The sequence below is a fragment of the Chlorocebus sabaeus genome, chromosome 12, assembly GCF_047675955.1.
Source record: "Chlorocebus sabaeus isolate Y175 chromosome 12, mChlSab1.0.hap1, whole genome shotgun sequence".
NCBI lineage: Eukaryota > Metazoa > Chordata > Mammalia > Primates > Cercopithecidae > Chlorocebus > Chlorocebus sabaeus.
Genome location: NC_132915.1, coordinates 982,715 through 1,003,973, shown reverse-complemented (window position 1 = coordinate 1,003,973; position 21,259 = coordinate 982,715). Strand labels below are relative to the sequence as shown.

General features: G+C 46.9%; 1 protein-coding gene across 2 annotated transcripts in view; it reads left to right on the top strand.

Annotated features, from left to right (window-relative positions):
• The window catches only part of PTCH1 (patched 1), a 68,177-nt gene that overhangs the window by 8,857 nt on the left and 38,061 nt on the right, over window positions 1–21,259 (top strand). For both annotated transcript variants that reach the window (XM_073021390.1, XM_073021391.1), the window contains exons 3-6: window positions 15,634–15,823; window positions 19,323–19,392; window positions 19,486–19,577; window positions 20,928–21,126. In XM_073021390.1, the coding sequence (XP_072877491.1) occupies window positions 15,634–15,823; window positions 19,323–19,392; window positions 19,486–19,577; window positions 20,928–21,126 (551 nt within the window). The remainder of the gene's footprint in view (window positions 1–15,633; window positions 15,824–19,322; window positions 19,393–19,485; window positions 19,578–20,927; window positions 21,127–21,259) is intronic.

Genomic DNA, 21,259 nt, shown 5'->3' with positions numbered 1-21,259 from the left:
TGTATGAACAGCCTGATCCGTGTGTTTAGATTATGCGCCACAGCTGATGCCGAGATTAATGCTGGCTGGACAAGCCACGGGAGATTTGTCTGGTTTCCACAATGCCATGTTTATGTTTCATTTGGGTTTCTCCTTCAAAGCTGACCTGCCTGTGACCCCAGGCTCTGTCCACTCGGGGCAAGCCGAAACTCGTCTGCCCTGCTCTCCTGCTTGTATTGGGGTAGGGGAGAGTCACAGTTGGGCAGAGAAAGGGGGCGCTCTGTGGCCGCCTCCCGCCTCACCATGCTAGCTATCTGCCCAGATTTAGCCCTGATGAGTGTTCAGTTCTACTCGGGGATGTGTTTCACTGTAAAAGGTTTTTTGGCTTTTAAAACAAATATGGAAATATTATAAAATAACTGTAAAGGGGACCAGATTTAATAGAAGCCTCTTTGCATAAAGGTAGTATTTTAACTTCTGGCACTCTTTTGACACTATTTAGGGGGAGAAAAAGTTGAGGGAATTCCAGCTACGTCAGACACCCCCACATAATAACCATAGCTGTGTTGTCCTATTATGATACTATTAATGTTTCCTGTGCCCCTCACTGGCTCCCAGAACCTCTGCTGCCTCCTCCCCCTCCCCGCTTCCCTCCTGCCCTTTCTCCCACCCACCCACTCTAAGCTGCCCACGTCATTTCCTTCCAAGTGGATCTCTGCAGTTACTAGTGTGAACTCTGAAATGGTTGTAAGTCTGGCTAATCACAAACTAAGAGGAGGGAATGAGAACATTTATTATTTCAAGCCAGCTGCGGGAGATACTAGATACAGAGCTGCCATTTGCATCCTTGGCATTCTTATTTTGGTTAGGGTTGGTTCCAAGACCACACTCTTTGATGGGCTCTTGGCAGAAGATGTGATTACCCTGTTGAAGAATCATGACTTTTTTTAATGGACTGCTGAGGCAACTTTAAAATCCATTGACACGTTTCTTCAGCCCATACCACACCGCCAGAGAGAGCGGGAAATAAGTCTTGGTCCCCTGTGCTTACCGTGGCGCATGGACAGTGGAAGAACCGGGTTCCGTAGCATTTCTGAGATGGTGAGTGGAGCGCAAACCATGGCTCTCCCTCCCAGGTGCCCCACTTCAGGTTTTCCTTGCTTAGAACTCCCGCCAAAGCCAGTGGGCACAAGGAGCTTGGCTAGATCAAAGACGATGGAATTCCTTCTCCAGATTTTATGGTCCATCCTCACCAGAGGTCTTGGTTGACATCCAGAGAGCAGAGGGCTTTGCTGGTGAGGGCACTTCTGCCTGCAGGAGGAGGAAGCTCTGCGGGATTCTCTCGGTGGGAACATTCCTTGAATACACAGATATAATCAGGGTCATCAAAATATAAACACTTCTGTTACTTTCTCGTCTAATCTTTGAATTTGGGTGCTTATGATAATACTTACTGGATTTTTTTTCTCTTAAATTGGATTTAGGGCGCTTTTTTCCTTTACACTGCAATGTCTGATGCCTTCCGTAAGCAGAATACGGCCATCGAGAAACTGCTGGGCTGTGGTGGGGGATTGTAGGAGTCTGGTGTATGGGAAGATGCGCCCCCCATCCTTAGTCCCTCCAGGAAGGAATATGACTGTTTCATTTGGGGTTTAGAGTGTGGCTGGAGAAACAGCTGACATGTGTTAGGGAAACTATTGTTGGTGGGCAGTCAGATACCTGCTAATGAATGGCAAGTTTGTTGTTGGAGAGATTTATAATGTGGGGGCAGGACCTTATTTCTAATCCAGAAACCCAGGTGTGAGTTGGCCCAAATAGTCCGCTCTGCATGTGGGTCCTGTAATGCCACTGCTATGAAAGCAAGGCTAGTGAGAAGCAGGTCCCCATACCACAGTGCAAGCTTTATTTATTATTGTTAGGATAAATGAAAAGAAGCAGTAGACTTACCCAATTTAGCAACCAAGATAGTTTTCAGTTATTAATGAAACATGTACAAAAGTAAGCAAAAGGAACTGGAAATGGGCTTTGTTAAGTCAATGTGCATGGCTTTTTTTTTTCCCCTTAAATCATTGCTTAAGGGCTTCTGGCCCCTAGCTCAGGAATCCTGCCCAAAAATGCCAGATGTATTACACAGTCAAGTATTGCAATGTAAACACCGCTCCGTGCCACGAGGCAGGGTGGTCCATCTCCTATTTAAGAAGAGTGCGATATTGAGAGGATGGGGGCTGGGGGTAAACCCTGCGCTTTGCAGTGAGCACCGTAGCGGTTGTGTCATTTGTGTTTTTGGCTGCACAGTCAAGATTTGAAACTACAACACCCAGATAAACACATTGGAATGGCAAAGAATAGCAACTTGAATTGGGATGCCAAACAAATCAAGATGTGGCTTGGATAGGGTTGCTTCATTGGGTCAGAGAAGTGTATAAAATGTGGGACAGAATGGAGGGTGGGGAGAGACAAGAGTGCTCTTGTCACAGCAGCATCTTTAAGTTGCGTGAGCGTCCTGTTTTTCATTTGCTGGTGGTTAAACGGAAAGGTGAGCGGAAGCGAGGCCGAGGACCCGAGCCTCGGGGTGACCTCCTCTGTGGGAGGAAGCCCCTGGGGTGGGTGCACCTTCCAAGCGTGGAAAGCTGACGGGTCACAAAGCCAGTCTGGTGTTGTGCAGCCCGGAGGGGTGTAGCCCACAGTATATTCTGGAGTAAATGGCCTTCCAGTTTTCTCCTGCTTTCTGCGTTTCTGAAGTAAGGAGTCTGCTAATGATGATTGTTTGGAGGTGAGAAAGTCACTGGCACTTTGGGCCACCCTCCGGTAAAACATGTCGTACGATGCTGCCAGCAATGACAAGAAATCGGAGTGCCCAGATAGTACCTGTCCATCCAGATAGCCTAATACGAAGCAGCCCTGAGACTGACTACGTTCGGGGTTTTTAAAAATTAATATGCACATGTTTTGTGAGTTAGGAAGAAATAGGATTTCAGTCTGAATTTGGGGAATTGTTGAAATACCTGCACCAATATTCTCCCGATTAAGAAATTTATTCTACAGAGTGATCTGAGGAAACAGCTCTAAGAAATGGTGATGATAAATACAGGAATTTTGAGATGAAGGAAAATGTAGGCTTCTTGACTCCCTCTTTCTCCTCCCACCACTGTTTTTTTTTCTTTTGTGAATTCTTCCACATTCCCACCCCCACTCCCTGATTTCCTCTGCTCCTTTAGTGGGAAACCAGCAACCTTCACAAAATAGACTCAAACATCACACAGCCTCTTTATAAATAGAGGCTTTCTAAGAGAAAATAACAAAAGCATTTTCCTAGCTGCCTAAGAAATTCTTTCTTTCTTCTTACTTTATTTTCCTCATGAGATTTACATGTTGTTGTAATAAATAAAAAATGATAAATACGATAGCATCATTTTGGTCTACACATGATCCAGAAAAAAAAAATTGCACATGTTTAATACCTTGCTTAATTGCAAACAAAGCTTGCAATTTGAGAGAATTGGGATTAGGGCTAAATATCTATTAACTGCTCTTTCTAGAGATTTGGGGAATAGGATGACCCTTTTTTTTTCCTTTTTTTTTTTTTTAATAGGCTACAGTTTCACATGGCTCCCAAAAGAAATCTCTCTCCCTTTTTGTTTCCCACACCAATTGATTTATCATTTTGCTTGCAAGCAGATCCAGAATGTTAGGGCAAGAACACACTCACTTTTTTCTCGTAACTTTTTTGTTGCGGACCGAAACCAGTTGACTTGAATAAATTTTTCTGAGGCCTGAATGTAGCCAGCAACGTGGAAAAATCTTGCCATTCAGGGCCGTCTGAATGTACATTTCAGCCACACAGTAAGCTGCATTGGGAGGCGCTGGACTGCTAAATGCAACCATTTTTCGCAGCAGCGAGTTAGACAGGTGATTAGCATAATTAGCACTGAGCAGCTATACATATGGTAATGCTGAGTGTGTAAATGCCAGCTGCGGTGTAAAATTTATGTCAGGGGTCGGCAGGGCTGTGCGAAAGTATTGTGTTCCAGCTGCAGGTCAGGGCCGCCAAAGCTTACCTCCTTTTCTCTTGTTGGTGAATACGCCAAACAGAAGAGAAAGACAGAAATATAACAGATACGGCTTTGATGGGACAGCCCAGTTCTGTGCAAGAGGGACTGCTCTATAAAATACACACTCGCACACACTTGCAGAAATCCCATTACTTTCTGTAGAAATTGTGTGTTTACTTCACGCAGGGTCCAGATGAGTGGGGCCAGGATGGAGGTAGGTAAATGATTCCCTGGGAGGAAAAAAAATCAGTCATTGAAGTTTTAAAAGGAGTTAAAAGTTCTGTTTTGTTTTTCTCTCCATCCTTTTACCCCCCACACCATTCCGTCCACCACTCTCCTGCCCACATTGTCTTATTTCACGTTAGACGGGGGGATATCCTTGCTGGATGGGATAGCTTTGGTCCTTCAGAAGAAGAGGACTAACCATTCTGGAGGTGTTAGCCTTGAACAAAATATAAGGTTTCAGCAGTGCAACTCTTCCCAAACTGTTTGACTAGCTTTAGAAAAGGGCTAGAAGGCTTTTTGTGGGCTTTTTGTTCTTCCTCTGGGTAGTTATACGTACTTGCCTACCCATATTTACTCTCCCTACCTCCACTGTCAGACTCACCAAATTCTTCATAGATTAAAAAAAAGAGAGAGAGAATCACATAGGTTTCTTGTTTGAAAGAAGAATAGTCTTGAATGACTCACACACTTTGAAATGCATGATGTGGGACTGTATTGCTATGATGAGTTTATACATTTTGCACTCCAGGCATTTCTCTGCCACGCCCCCACCTCCATCCTCCCCCCTTTTTTGGTTGGTGGCTATAAGGAGTGGTGGTGTTGACAGAATATAGTTCACACCACGCTGACCCGGTGATGAAACTTCCTCACGGCACCAGGGGGTCCTTATGTACCGGCCCCTAATCCAGCTAATCCTGATGGCAACAAAATCATGAAAGTGGCCCCCAGTGACGTGAGTCTCCCTGCACAGATGCAGAGGGAAGGAACAGTGCAGGAGATAAATGAGGCCAGCGTGGTGTTCCCCGGAGGCCAGGGAGCCTGCGTGCGAAGGTGGAGACTCGCATTGTCTTCTCCCCCATGCGGGCTCAAGTGGGAGGCCAATGAACAGAGGCGCAGGCTGGATAATGGCAAGAAGACTGTCGAGAGCTGAGAGGCGATGTCAGCCCCACAGAAGCTGGGAGAAGGGAGCTGGGGTTAATGTTATGCAGTGCCTGAGTGCTGTGATGGAGAGCCTGCCGGGGAAGCACTTGGGTTTTGTTGTTGGTGGTGGGTTGCTTTCTGTTTCTGTTTTTTTAATGAAGACTTTAGGAGGTTTCAACTAAGCTTGATGAAAACACGCTGTGTTGGTTCCTGGGTTCTGCTGCCTGGTGGAGTGTGGCCTCTGAGCCCGCGTGCGCTTCCTGCAGAGCGACGGGACCTGGGTGCGCCTCTGCCTGCCTGTGGCGCTGGAGCGGCCTGGTTGCACCTGAGGTTGTGGTAGAACCTGGGACAGTTCCCAGCTTGGAAGGTATAGGCCGTTCCGGATGGAAGACATTTCCGCCTGTGCCCTGCAGGAAGTCAGCGACGTTCTTGGGCCTGTCTCAGGTGGCGCGGTGCACAGCCCTCATTTGCCAGTGTGGCAAGTAACCAAAGAAGAAGGGGCCTCCTGGCAGATGCAGTGTTGTCTTGGGAACTCGTGGCTCCGTGGGAGCTGGTGGGAGCCGCGACAGGCAGCAGGTCCAGCGTGGGCAGAGTGCCGGGCTGACCTGATTGCATCTGACAGGGCGAGCAGGTCTGCGTCAGGGAAAGCCATTCAGAGGCAGCAGCCTGGGCAAGGCTGATAACAGATGGCACTGCCAGCAGCTGGTGGGGGCGGGGACCTTGCTTCCGGCACATGCGCGGTGCGGACCCGGCGCCTGCGCACTACCTGCGCCCAGCCTGCCGCGTGCGGGCCCGTGCGGGTGTCCTGTTTTCGTTCCCTTTTGGTGGTTGTCCTCTCGCTGGGCTCACTTCACGAAGGCACTTTCTCTTTGGGCTAACTGTAGCGTTTTCCCCATGGCAACACGCAGGGGCACAATCTCACAAGGAGAAAAGGGGAAAAACGGCCCAGAAATTTGGGCAGCGGTTGGCTCCTCCTGAATAAAAGAGATGGGTGGTGGGAGAGGACTAAAATTCACAACCCGTGAGTTTTCAGCCAGTTGCCCACATGACTGGATCTTCTTTTTTTCGGTTATAAAAAAAGAGGCAGTGGTAATAATTTTGCAGTTACGCCCGCTTAGAGATTTGTACTTTTTCGACCTCACAGTAACTAAATGCAACATTGAAAGGAGGACCTGAGCAACTAAAAGAAAAAGAAAATCTCTCTAGAGGCTGTTAGATAATTCATGGGATTAATCAAATGCAAATGCAACGCTTGCATATACACAGACCCTATTTTCCTAATTGGACTCTGAGTGGGTACTTTTCAGGCTGAAAGGGTCATTTGTTTTGACTGATTGACTTTTTGAGGCTTTGGGGGGAATTAATAACTTATACAGATGACTGCCTGTTCCCAAGGCTCTGTATTGAGACCGCGCATTCATTTATTCATTCAGCACACTTGGTGTGCCATGGCCCTGCCGCCCCTCTGCGTCCCTCACATACGGAGGTGCATGGGCAGGACTTGAGTTTTGTGGAAAATAACTTTAGTTGGTCCCTCAGATCATCTTTATGTGGATCACAATAAGCTTTTGCTAAAAGGTTTTTGTGTGAATGCCACAGACGTTTCTTAAGCTCTGTGCAGAAGGCTGCGCTGAAGAGAGGGGCACAGCAGGGAAGCGTGATGAGGGAAACATCGCTTGTCTACAATGGATTGGAATCATACTGACCTAGAAGTATGGGCCTCTGGGTCAGCTGGCATCCCACCTGAGCTAGCTAGCCTTTCCTCACTTTGGAAAGGTAAGCCTGGCTCTATTTGGGGATGAGAGGGTCCTCAGAGCTTGATCAAAAATACTGGCAGAAGTGATGCTTCTTTTGCCTTTCAAAGAATTGGCTTAAGCCTTGGATTTCTGGAGAATAAGATGGCAGAATTTGCAAGTAAAGAGGCCTAGGGCTGCATGGTCTCTGTGTGCTTTCATCTGCACCCTCTAAGACAGGCCCCTCTGGGGACCAGAAGGAAAACGAGGCCTGTCCACTGCGGCCCCGGGAGCCCTGTTGAAAAAACCTGCATCTCCTCACTGGGTGAGAAAAATCTTTGGGGCAACGTGGTTGTACTTTAAATAAAAATACGGATTATTGTCATGTTTCATGCGTTCTAAAATTCTAGCTGTGAGCATAATACAGGGTGAGTGTCCCTTATACAAAATGTTTGGGACCGGAAGTGTTTGGGATTTTGGATTTTTTGGGGGGGTGATATTCACACATATACATAATGAGATAGCTTGAGGATGGGACCCAAGTCTGAACATGAAATTTGTTTGTGTTTCAACTGCTTTATGCATCTAGCCTGAAGGGAATTTTATACGATATTTAAAATAATTGTGTCCCAGAAACAACGTTGGTGTACATTGAACTGTCTAACAGCAAAGATGTCACGATCTCAGCCACCCATGTGGACAATCTGGTTGTGTGGCATTCCCGTCCTTCCTGACTTAGAATTTATATGCTAGCGATAAGCAATCATTTTCTTAAACTAAATCACACATATGTACTTACCAGTAAAAAAAAAAAATATATCACATTCCATTAATGCAGTGAAAAAATAATGTGTTCAGGGTATCCAGGCAGCCCGATAGCATCACCAGATACCTGCATCAGCGGCTAAACGACGACAGCTTCCGGCCTCCACCTGCAATGCTGTGTTTTCACTGAGAGGTTGCTGTACACCATGTTTTATTTTCTTAGGCGAGAATAAACGTCAGAAGCAGTGGAAGGCTCAGGGAGTGGGTCCTGTAGGGGTGAGGAGGCATCTGCTGGATGGCTTTTCAGAATGTTTCCTCCAGCATCACAGGCCTCATTAGCAACAGACCTCTTAGACGTGTCTCTTTGATTTTAGGAACTGACGTGATTTCCTGTTTGGTTGTGAATGCACAGTGCGTTAGTTTTCAATAAGCCCATCACACATTTTCACCAGGTCTGCTATAGTTACTTTTTGTGCAGTGGTGACAATGTCGTCTTCATGGTTGTGAGCCTATTTTGACTGTGACTGACTACATGAGGTCAGGTGTGGAATTTTCCACTTGGAGCATCCTGTCGGCACTCAGGAAGGTTTTGGAGCCTTTGAGACTTTCAGATTAGAGATGCTTAACCTGTCTAGTGTGCTCTGTGGAATTTGGTGCTCCTAGACTACTTCCTCCTGCTGTACTCAGGTTCTCAGCTGGTGCTCAGAAGCCATGAGGCTTGCAGCGCAGTTGGATTCTGGGTTGAAGGGTCAGTTCTGCCTCTTACTAATACGGTGGGTAACCCTGGGCAAGCCACCCAAACTCTGCAGCTGTGCCCCCTCCCCTGTAACATTAGGGCAGTGAAACAATTTTCTGTGACAAGTGCATGGGTGAACAGACGCTTGCTCAGCTCTCGGGTAAGGGTCTGGGAAATTTCACACACATCGTCAGCTCAGGCTCACACAGTCCTGTGAGGTTTGTCACAGCATTTGTCATCCGTTATCCTCAGCAGCGTCAGGGACTTGTCCCAGATCTCTCTGCCAGTAGTGGCAGTGCTGGGGTCTTCCGGTCCGCATGCTCACCTCCTGCCTGGGGTCTTCCGGTCCCCATGCTCACCTCCTGCCTGGTAGTGCTGGGGTCTTCCGGTCCCCATGCTCACTTCCTGCCTGGGGTCTTCCGGTCCCCATGCTCACCTCCTGCCTGGGGTCTTCCAGTCCCCATGCTCACCTCCTGCCTGGCAGTGCTGGGATCTTCCGGTCCCCATGCTCACCTCCTGCCTGGTAGTGCTGGGGTCTTCCGGTCCCCATGCTCACCTCCTGCCTGGGGTCTTCCGGTCCCCATGCTCACCTCCTGCCTGGCAGTGCTGGGGCCTTCCGGTCCCCATGCTCACCTCCTGCCTGGTAGTGCTGGGGTCTTCCAGTCCCATGCTCACCTCCTGCCTGGTAGTGCTGGGGTCTTCGGGTCCCCATGCTCACCTCCTGCCTGGGGTCTTCCGGTCCCCATGCTCACCTCCTGCCTGGGGTCTTCCGGTCCCCATGCTCACCTCCTGCCTGGCAGTGCTGGGGTCTTCCGGTCCCCATGCTCACCTCCTGCCTCGTAGTGCTGGGGTCTTCCGGTCCCCATGCTCACCTCCTGCCTGGGGTCTTCCGGTCCCCATGCTCACCTCCTGCCTGGCAGTGCTGGGGTCTTCCGGTCCCCATGCTCACCTCCTGCCTGGCAGTGCTGGGGTCTTCCAGTCCCCATGCTCACCTCCTGCCTGGTAGTGCTGGGGTCTTCCGGTCCCCATGCTCACCTCCTGCCTGGTAGTGCTGGGGTCTTCCGGTCCCCATGCTCACCTCCTGCCTGGGGTCTTCCGGTCCCCATGCTCACCTCCTGCCTGGCAGTGCTGGGGTCTTCCGGTCCCCATGCTCACCTCCTGCCTGGCAGTGCTGGGGTCTTCCGGTCCCCATGCTCACCTCCTGCCTGGTAGTGCTGGGGTCTTCCGGTCCCCATGCTCACCTCCTGCCTCGTAGTGCTGGGGTCTTCCGGTCCCCATGCTCACCTCCTGCCTGGGGTCTTCCAGTCCCCATGCTCACCTTCTGCCTGGCAGTGCTGGGATCTTCCAGTCCCCATGCTCACCTCCTGCCTGGGGTCTTCCGGTCCCCATGCTCACCTTCTGTCTGGCAGTGCTGGGGTCTTCCGGTCCCCATGCTCACCTCCTGCCTGGTAGTGCTGGGGTCTTCCAGTCCCCATGCTCACCTTCTGCCTGGCAGTGCTGGGATCTTCCGGTCCCCATGCTCTCCTCCTGCCTGGGGTCTTCCGGTCCCCATGCTCACCTTCTGCCTGGCAGTGCTGGGATCTTCTGGTCCCCATGCTCACCTCCTGCCTGGTAGTGCTGGGGTCTTCCGGTCCCCATGCTCACCTCCTGCCTCGTAGTGCTGGGGTCTTCCGGTCCCCATGCTCACCTCCTGCCTGGGGTCTTCCGGTCCCCATGCTCACCTTCTGCCTGGCAGTGCTGGGATCTTCTGGTCCCCATGCTCACCTTCTGCCTGGCAGTGCTGGGATCTTCCGGTCCCCATGCTCACCTCCTGCCTGGTACAGCTGGCCCCAGCTTGATGTAGGAGCAGCAATGATCAAAATATTTCCAAAGACATAAAGAATACAGGTTCAAAGGGCTTTGCAAGTGGAAAGCAGAACCCAAGTATAAAACGTTATTTTGTGTCCCAGGATCCTGAGATAATGATTTTTCTGGAGTCTTCTTCAGAGGGGTTGTTATTTGATTGTTAATATAGGAGGACTTCAGAATATGATGGACGTGCGTATGATTATTTTTATAGTTTATTAGTATTGATACATAATACTGTATATATCTGTGGTGTATATGTGATGTTTTGGTATAAGCATATGATGTCTAATGATCAGATGAGAGTAGTTGGAGTGTCCATCACCTCAAACACATTCATCACTTTTTTGTGTTGAGAACATTCTAAATCTTCTCTTCCAGTTATTTTGACATATGCAATATATTGTTGTTAACTGTAGTCTCCCTACTATGCTATGGAACACTAGAATGTATTCTTAACTGTATGTTGGTACCCATTAACCCACCTCTCTTCATTTCCCCTCATTCTTCCCAGCCTCTGGTAACCCTCATTCTACTCTCTATCTCCATCAGATTAACCTTTTTTTTTAACCTCTCACATATGAGTGAGAACAGAGATGCATATTATTTTTTTGCATTGAGTTTGTTTTTAATTCATATCTCTACCAAGTAGCTCTCATATCTATTTTTCTCTTTTTTTTTTTTTTTTTTTGTGTGTGTGTGTGTGTGTGTGTGTGTCACATAGAAGATTTTGTTTTTCTGGTTTTTGTTTTGTTTTGAGGTGGGGTCTCATGCCGTTGCCCAGGCTGGAGTGCAGTGACACAGTCACAGCACACTGGACCCCCCCAACTCCTGGGCTCAGGCGATCCTCCCACTTCAGCCTCTGAAGTAGCTAGAACTCAAGGCAGCCTCCACTACTCCACAGCTGTTTTTTTAACTTTTTATTTGTAGAGATGAATATGTTTATCTGTGTTGCCCAGACTGGTGTCGAATCCTGGCCTTGAGTGATCCTCCCACCTTGGCCTCCCAGAGCGCTGGGATTACAGGCATGAGCCACCATGTCCAACCATAGAAGTTTTTAATTATACTCTTTCATTGTAGAAAAATTAATAGAAATAAACTTAAAAAAGCAAAGCAGGTAAATATTACCCATAGCCCAGCCAGGCACAGTGGCTCACGCCTGTAATCCCAGCACTTTGGGAGGCCAAGGAGGGCAGATCACAAGGTCAGGAGATCGAGACCATCCTGGTTAACACGGTGACACCCCATCTGTACTAAAAATACAAAAAACTAGCCGGGCGTGATGGCGGGCGCCTGTAGTCCCAGCTACTCGGGAGGCTGAGGCAGGAGAATGGCGGGAACCCGGGAGGCGGAGCTTGCAGTGAGCTGAGATTGGGCCACTGCACTCCAGTCTGGGTGACAGAGCAAGACTCCGTCTCACAAAAAAAAAACAAAAACAAAAACAAAGTTATTCATAGCCCACCACACAGCAAAAATGGCTATTAACTTGGTTCCCTATACCTACATCTACGTAACAGATACTGGATTTAATAGTGATTTTCTTCTGCACTATTTCATGAACATTAGATTATTTTTAAAATACATTAGGACTTTGATCCTGAAAATGGACAAGAGTCATGCCTGAAATCCCAGCACTTTGGGAGGTGAAGGCAGGAGGATTACTTGAGCCAAGGAGTTTGAGACCAGCTTGGGCAACATAGTAAGGCCCCCGTATCTACCCAAAAAAATGAAAAAGTAGCTGGGCATGGTGGTGTGTGCCTGTAGTTGTAGTTATCTTGGGGACTGGGGGGCAGGAGGATCGTTTAAACCCAGGAGGTTGAGGCTGCAGTGAGCTGTGATTGTGCCTCTGCACTCCAGCCTGGGTGACAGAGCAAGACCTTGTCTTTAAATAAAGAGAAGGAAAAGAAAGGAGAAACCTGTTTCTCCAACACCACGACCTTCATCTCAATCATCTAAAATGGGTTCTGTGGAGCTTCCTGGGCTCAAAGCTTCACACTTAGGGATGATAAGGTAGACAGCAAGGTAATGAACAGCTTTCAGCTGTCATTCAGCAGTGATTTAGGATAGGTGTTTGCTAGGGTAGCAAATGTCAGACGCGTCTGTAAAATTGCTCTATCCTGAAGGGTTTCTGTTTCTGGCAGCTTGTTCCAGAGCGTGTTGGGTGAATACTGATGTCAGGATATATGAGTGTCGTGTACTTTATGACACAGTTATACCCAGGAAGGGGCTGAGTCTACCAGTGAACGTGGTAAATGACACAAGACTTAATGATGGTCTCAGCAAGCTCCACCACACTTGCCTCCCTTCTCTCCCTGCAATAAGCCAAACCTGGGGCATTTGCAGCTGCTAGTTCCTCTACCCAGAACGCTGTTCCTCCAGCCCTTCAAAGTCACCTAAATGTTGTTTCCCTTTAGGTCTTCCCTGCTATCCCATTTGAAGTAGCTTTTCCCCTTCCCCACCACCCAACATGGCATCACCATCTTTGTTTTCTCCATCACACTTGTGCTATGAAGGTATCTTACTGCTTTGCTTGGCTGTTGCCTGTTCCCTTCACTGGCCAGCACGCCTCTTGGAGAGAGACCACACTGACTGGTTTTGTCCACCACATCCCCACGGCGTACGACAAAGTACCCACCCACAAATGCTTGCTGGATGAATGAATCACGTTATGGCTGTTGGTCAGATAAAATGCATGGCAACCAAACGTCATTAAAGTTTTTGAATCATTTTGCAAAACATTCATATTTGGTTAAATGTAAGATGAAAGATTAGATAAAATATGACCATGTAATATGTAAAAATGAATTGAATTGAACAGTACATATGGCAGAGGTGGTTGAGAAAACTGTAGAGGTCAGAGTCTCAACTCTCGTTGCTTGGCCACCCTGTAGCGATAGTCTTGGTTGAAACATCATGTTGGCAAAATTGTGTTCATCACTAGAGCAAAGAGATGGAGGAGAGAAAAGTTTTCCAATTCTAGAGAAAGGACAAATCTATACCTTTATTAAAATGTTTATGTCAATATACATCTTAAAACATCTAAAAAGGGGACATGATGGAGACTCCCCGGGTACATTTTATATCTTGTAGAAAATAAGTGCCATTTCCGAAACACCCTGTGTTTCCATTATGAGGTTGGTCTGGAAGAGTATGGTAAAAAGTTCTTAGCAGCGCAGACTTTGTGTTTGGTTTTGCTATTTTTGTGCACACTGCACTCGGGTCACCTCGAGGGCTGTACAGTTAACAGGCAGCTGCTCTGCTACGGCCTGATGGGCAGAATCCTACAGAAGCCGGGCTGTCTGTCATGGACTGCTGCTCACTGGAACAGCACCCAAATCACCATCCTAAGGGTGCGGGCTGTGCTTTGTCGCTGTTGTTTTTTAGTTTCGTGGATTTAAGTTACCTGATATTCTAAACTTCAGTAAATGTGCAGAAGGTGCTACTTTGTAAGCAGAATGAAAAACCATGCGCATGCTCGTGTTTGAGGAGGCAGGTAAACATGGGAATGACTTCTAGGTTTGTGGCGTGAGATGTGATAACACCAGGAAAAAAGAAGGGGTGAGCAAAGGCTGCGTTGAGCTCCTTGATGGGCAGCTCTGCAGCTGTGACCTCTGGACTCATAACTGGCTTTTTAGTCTCAGATAACTTCTGCACTTCTAGGGCTTGTGGGCTGGCTCAAATTCAGTGAATTGGTTGGAAGTCTGCGTGGTGTTAAGTACTGTGCTTTGTGCTAGAGTGAGCAAGGCCCTGCCTTCAGGCAGCTTTCCCAGGGCTTACAGAAAAGGGCAGCCGAGTAGGGAAATGCTTCTCTGTGCCAGTTGTTGCCCAGTGTTTTCCCGTGGCTTTTCCTTAACTTCACATTGATTGCAAGGCCCTCGGCAGTCCCCCCTGGCATTTTTCAAAGTTTTCTGCACACAGAAGTTTTATTCCTTTTTATTAACCGACGGATACTTTCCTCCCTCCTTCCCGACCCCACACGCAGTATGTTAAACCTCACCTCACGGGGCTCCTGGCCTTGGCATCCGCGTGGACCTGCACAGAGGGTCCTGCCAGGCGGTGAATTTGTACTGGTTTTCCTAATGAGGGCATTATTTGCTTTTTAGCCTGCCCCCTTGTTTATAAAATATGCCAAGAGAACTAAACAACCCGCTGTTCCCAGTCCTTATTTACTTGTCCAAACCAAATGTTTATGTCCTTGAATACTAAACTTGAAGAAAAAGGATTCCTCCTCGTGGGAAAGCTATGATCACTGAGTTTTTTCTAAACTGTAGCTGCAGGCCTGCTTTTCAGTCAACATGCAACTTATCAGTGACTTTAGGGACAATTCAGACCCGCTTCCTTTGCCCTAGAGTGTGGGGTGGGGGAGCTCTACGTTCCCGGGTCTGTAACTGTTAATATCTCCCTGAGACACCTCCTGGGCCAGGTGCAGCATTCGGAGCTTGGCTTGGCCCAGAACCGTTCATTGAACATAACCTTGGGCCTAACGATGTAAAAAGGAGAGGAAGAGAAAAGGCAGTTGGCAGTCACAGTGATGATGGTTTTCTTTGGTCACCTGTGCCTGCGCTGGCTTTGGGCATGCCGCGTGCTGGCCAGCTTGCTGGAAAGCCGGGTCGGTGTGAGGCAGGACTTCTCGGCCTGGGCAGCAGGTTCAGGATCACCTGGGACGCTTCCGGAACACAGGCTGCTTGCCCCCAGCTGACTCAGAACCTGGCACCTGTGTTTTCTGGATGCTGACCAGGGGAGTCTGATGGAACCAGGTTCCAGGGACTGCCCATGATGGCTGTGGCTAATACATTTTGTTCCTCTCAAGTGGAATTTCCCCATGGGCATCTGACTTGAACCACTTTATCTTCTCCTGGCAAGTTTTGTGCGGAACACACACTTGTCACCTGTCCTTGTTTCTTTTTCCACGAGGAGAAACATTTCCTTGTTACCTTTGCCAGATTACTTAGGAGAAGAGTGTAAATTGAAGCCATTTATCTTGAAATGTGCTGCAGGGGCACGTTGTTTATACAAGTGAAAGAAATTGTAACAGGGTTATTTGGTCTGGTCTGCAAGGAAAAGGTGTCTCAAGTTTTCCTTTCTGCTCCCCCCCTTCTGCTCCCCCTTTCTGCACATAGTATATTAGTTAGAATTAGGTTTGCGTCTGTGACAGGCGGGACAGCCATTAATAGGCTTAGTGAGTATTTTTTATGTTTACTATTGGTAAAGTTAACAATGCCATTAATAATAAAGTGAATGTTACTGCTCACACATCAGCCAGTCTCATGACCAGAGTTCATCTATTGTGTATCCTATGGCAGGTAGTCAGATAACAGATAAAACGTGAGTTTGCAGTGATTTTGCTATTCTAATTAAACCTGTACATGTTTGTCAGTTGGAGGACGAGTAAGTCGTGAATTAAATTATACTCGCCAGAAGATTGGAGAAGAGGCTATGTTTAATCCTCAACTCATGATACAGACCCCTAAGGAAGAAGGTGCTAACGTCCTGACCACAGAAGCACTCCTACAGCACCTGGACTCCGCGCTCCAGGCCAGCCGTGTCCACGTATACATGTACAACAGGTAATGCCCACCGCGCCCACCCACTGATGAGCAGCAGGTAAGGCGGTGGGAGAAGGCTACTGGTGTAGGTCCTGTTATTTTAGTAAATGGAGTTGCCCTGGAAATGCACCTGGAGTATTAGTTCAGATAGCTTTGCAATGAAAGGATTTTTTTCATCTTGATTTGTTTCTCCAGTGTGGTAACAAAGCAAGTGCATTACTTGATAATGTATTACCAGTAAGTATCTTGGCACTGTCCCCAAATGAGAGTGACCCTGAGCCCGTTGGGGTCTGTACACCAACGCTGTAAGATGTTTCATTGCTTAAGAGATTTTCGGAGCAGTGATACTTTGAGTTGCCCTTAGTGAACTCACAATGCGAAAAAGAAGAGCTGTTTCTTGTGACTTTGTACTCGTGGTTATTTTGTGTCACACAGCGTGTTGGGGGCTGAGCCACCATGGGAATTGTTGCTGACACCTTTTTATATTTTTTTGAGACAGAGCCTCTGTTGCCCAGGCTGGAGTGCAGCGGTGCAATCTCGGCTCACTGCAACCTCTGTTTCCTGGGTTCAAGCAGTCCTCATGCCTCAGCTTTCCAAGTAGCTGGGACTAGAGGCACCTGCCACCACGCCTGGCTAATTTTTGTATTTTCAGTAGAGATGGGGTTTCACCATGTTGGCCAGGCTGGTCTCGAACTCCTGACCTCAGGTGATCCACCCACCTCAGCCTCCCAAAGTGCTGGGACTACAAGTGTGAGCCACCATGCCTGGCCCGCTGACACCTTTTGAAAAAGTCATCTTTTAGCATCATATTGCTGATTTCACAATGCTGTGAGTAGAGTAAAGCATTAGGAAGAGTTCAAAACTCGGTCCTTTTTCTCATGTATCTAGACTGTCGGTTACTACAGGGCAGGGGCCACCTCTCACCTGTTTTCACCCCAGCATTGAGAACAGAGTGGGCATTCAGTTTGTTGATTGCTATTGAGGTTGGCATCACTAAACCCCATTTCCAGGGGACCTCTGAGTTGATGTCACCCAACCCCATTGCCTTCCCTAGGCTTTCAGCACCTCTTCACTGAGGCCTTCACTAGTACCCTTTATTCTTCCTGGAAGAGGTGAGGAAGGAGCAGTGTAGGCATATTCGGCAGCCAGGGAGAACCAAAGAAGAGAATAAAATTAAGATTTTTACTTGTCCCTGCTCTAACCTCTGCTTACGTTCCAGCTTGACAGGATCCTAGGGACAAGCACAGCCAGGGGCAAGTCACATGTCCATGTCTTTGGCACATTCTTGTTTGCTTATCTGTGACCTGGGCTTATGGTCATGTGTGTTGGTGTCCTCCGTGGTCGCCAGAGCAAGATCAGATATATGAATGCAAGGGCCTTAGAACATGTAAAATCATGTTTCTGCCAGGCAGACTTGCCCTGCTGGTCTGTAACAAGCATTGTAGGGAAGCAACTACCCAGTGTAGTTTTGCAGAATGTGAAGTGGCATCCCTGATGGCTCCCTGGGAGCCAGGAAATGCGTGTCCTAGGGCCACTGCAAGCATGGCCAGTGCATTCTTAGTGTGTGTCACCTACATGCTTCTGGAGAAGACGTGAGGGTCTGTGCAATTAAATTACACTCTTAAGCTGAGATGGGTCGAGAGTAATTTTATGCATTGGAATGAACTTTAAGAACGTGTAGTTCAACCCATCCCACGTTCTAGGTGAGAAAACTGGGAATTAGACTAATTAGAGCATTTGTCCAAGTTCATGCAGTTATGAAATGAGAGAACCAGGTTTCAAAGCCTTTTTCTGGCTTCAAGCCCGTTAGTTTTTCTAATGCACAGTGATGCCCTTCTCAAGCAAGTGTAGATGAGAGTTGATCAAGTAATATAAACTGAGAACCAACTCACGCTGGATATTCTATGTTGATGCTATGTAGAATTACAATAGAAATACGTCCATGGATGGATGGCTGGGTGGAGGATGGAGGAGAGATGGGTAACTTAGGCACAGCTCTCAGAGAGGAAAGACATGAGTATAGATAGACATGAACAGAGCAAACGGGGGCGGTCCCCATGACAGCTGCGCAGGAGATCTGGCCAGCCAGGGCTCTAGAGTTCAGGAGAAAGGGGTCATTTTCAACAAACTTAACAGGGGGGTGACATTTCAACAGGGTGCTGAGAGACAGATAGGAAGGCACAGGGAAGAGGACACAGTAAGCTCCCGGGGTGAAGACAGTCCTGCCGTAGGAGGCCAATAATAGAGCAGTTGGGAGGGAGGTTTTTACTTTTTTTTTTTTTTTCTTCCCTTGGACTTTTCCATCCCCACCGCTTTCAAATTTTCTTTTCTTTTTTCTTTTTCTTCTTCTTTTTTTTTCAGTTAGACTGATCTCCCTAACACACTTGGAAAGATATGGGCGTATATAACGCTTTTCTAGAGACAATAAAACTCCAGATTAATTTTTCTTTCTTTGTTTGTTTGTTTTTGAGAGATGGGATCTTGCTCATCTAGGCTGGAGTGCAGTGGAGCAATCATAACTTACTGCAGCCTCGAGCTCCTGGGCTCAAGTGATCCTCCCACCTCTGCCTCCCGAGTAGCTGGGACTATATACGTGTGGCACCACGCCTGGCAATTTGTTTTTCATTTTTTTTGTAGAGACAGGGTCACTCTCTGTTGCCCAGGCTGGAGTGTGGTGGCACGATCACAGCTCACTGCCTCAGCCTTCCAGGCTCAAGTAATTTCCTGTCTAGAGCTGGGACGACAGGCGTGCACCACTGCGCCCAGCTATTTTTTTAAGTTTATTTATTCACTCACTCATTCATTCATTTATAGTAGAGCTAGGGTCTCACTTTGTTGCCCAGGCTGGTTTCAAACTCCTGGCTTCATGCTGTCCTCCCGCCTGCACCTCCCAAAGTGCTGGGATTACAGGCGTGAGCTGCAGCACCCAGCCCCAAATTAATTCTCGATCTGTGTATGTATTCACGTTTCTGTGCGATAGGAATAGAAGAGACTGTGAAGTTAGAATGTGGCCCACCTGGCACATGTTGTTGTTTATAATATTAATGGTTAAGAGCAGAAGCGTTCATTTTGAACACTACCCATTCAGGACATGATCTGCCAGTAAAACACCTCCGCACCTGAATACGTGTCAATACTTTGCAAACCTAATTTAATCCCCACCTATTTTGAATTTGTGATAATTCAGCTGGGCTGCCCTGAAGTTGTTTAATGTATGTAGAAAAGCAGATTAATGGTGTAAACAAGATTATTGGGAGAACACTTAAGAAAACAAGACTTTTCAAGTACTTTGGTAGCATTCATTTACATAAACACCCTACATGTTAATTACGATTGAGTATTATCTATTCATTAAAGCAAGCTTGCTGGGTCTCTACTTGGCAAAAGCGCTGCTCGTTTTGACAGATGCTTAAAAGTGATCGAAATTGCAGTTCTTTTTATATGTTCTGTCATTCCGAATTTGCACTCATTTTCTTACCTTCCAGTGAGAAATGTTTGTCTCTGCTTTTCGTTTTATTAGGCAGTGGAAGTTGGAACATTTGTGTTACAAATCCGGAGAGCTTATCACAGAAACAGGTTACATGGATCAGGTACATTTTCTTCTTGTTGGCAAAAATTTCTCAGGAACACCCCAATAGTATGCCTTAACCTAACACGTGGCCTCTTCTTTTTAACTTCGACAGATAATAGAGTATCTTTACCCTTGTTTGATTATTACACCTTTGGACTGCTTCTGGGAAGGGGCGAAATTACAGTCTGGGACAGCGTACCTCCTGTAAGTGTGTGATCGCGCTTTCTGATGTCTGTGACTTCTCTAGGACTCAGTGTTTCTGATGTTGCTTATCATTGCTTGTTCCATTTCGGTTTTGAACAAGAAATAAAAACATTGAAATTCCATGTGCATTTTTTGAGTGAATAGTCGGGGGAGAGGGGATTTCAGCAGAATGTTTTTTCTCTTTTCAAAAAACAGTTCTGTAGGCGTCATTAAATTTCATTCACTTTTACCAACCTATTTATATGCAAATAAAATGCAAATTATTGCAGAGTACGTGTGATTTTTTAACTCTTTAAAATGTTCGTAGTTTCGAAGACTAGGCATTTAGACACTTATTTTTTAAGGAGATACTTTATTAGTGGGTACACGTCAGAATGAAATATTTTAAGTCTGAGATCTTCCTGTGAAGTGAAATGCTAACCTTTCTTCAGATCACACTAATGGCATTTAAGGGGAAAATCCAGTATCTGTGAAGGCCACGGTGGGGAATACTTCACCGTTTAGCAGTTGGATATTATATATACCGCATCATTTAGAGAATAATTGTTAATCAGCATAGACATTTTCAGTTAATTATGCAAGAGTGAGAGCTTGGGTTATTGTTTCTGTCCTGGCTTGCACGTATCTGCAAAAGCAATTTGCAGTGGCCATCCCCTGACCTTCAGTGTACAGTTTTAGATGGGAAATAAGGGGTTTTGTGTTTTCTGGTTGGGAGATTCCGAATAATGACTTCAGCCTGGTTAAGCAGCTACAGTGTGGTTTGAACCACATAACAGGCAGCCAAAAGCCTTTCTGGTCTGTCAACAGCACAAATTCAAAAGTGAGTGTGGGGGGAAGTGGCTGTGATGGTGGTGATGGCAGAGGCCGCAGGGGGCTTGCCCACTCCATTGCCAGGCTGTCAGAGAGCTCATAAGTATGGAATTGTTAAAGGTAGCAGGGATCAAATATTTTGATTGATGACATTTACAAAGCATTTATTAGGCTGCCAAGTGCTAATTTGACATTGTGACACCCTCTTTTAAAAAAAAAAAAATTAATTTTGGATCTGTCTTTTGGCTAATTTTGTCTGTAGATATTAAATATACAATATCAGCAGTTAAAGATTGTTCAGTGCCCTCATTAATTTATGAGTCCTCTCTCTGCTTAGCATCTTCAGTCATGAATTATTTTCCTGACCTAAGTTTGCATGCAGATATGCTGGAAAGGAGCATTTGTTTTGATGCCAGAGTCCCAAAATTGCAGCATTGCCAGGAGCCTCCTACAAGGCGGATGCAGTGGGTGCAGCCCTGTGACTTTACGATGAGTTTAGAAGGCTCTTTTCATGGTCTCGTCTGCTGATTTCTTTCGCAGAGGTAAACCTCCTTTGCGATGGACAAACTTCGACCCTTTGGAATTCCTAGAAGAGTTAAAGAAAATAAACTATCAAGTGGACAGCTGGGAGGAAATGCTGAATAAGGCTGAGGTTGGTCATGGTTACATGGACCGCCCCTGCCTCAATCCGGCCGATCCAGACTGCCCCGCCACAGCTCCCAACAAAAATTCAACCAAAGTGAGTGTCAGCAGTGAGCGCGCTCAGAAGGGGTGGAGAGCAAAACACTTTTTTGTGTCCATTCATCGTTCACTTTATTATTTTCATTTTTAACATTTCATTCTCCACGATCGTCTTTGTCTATGGAACTAAG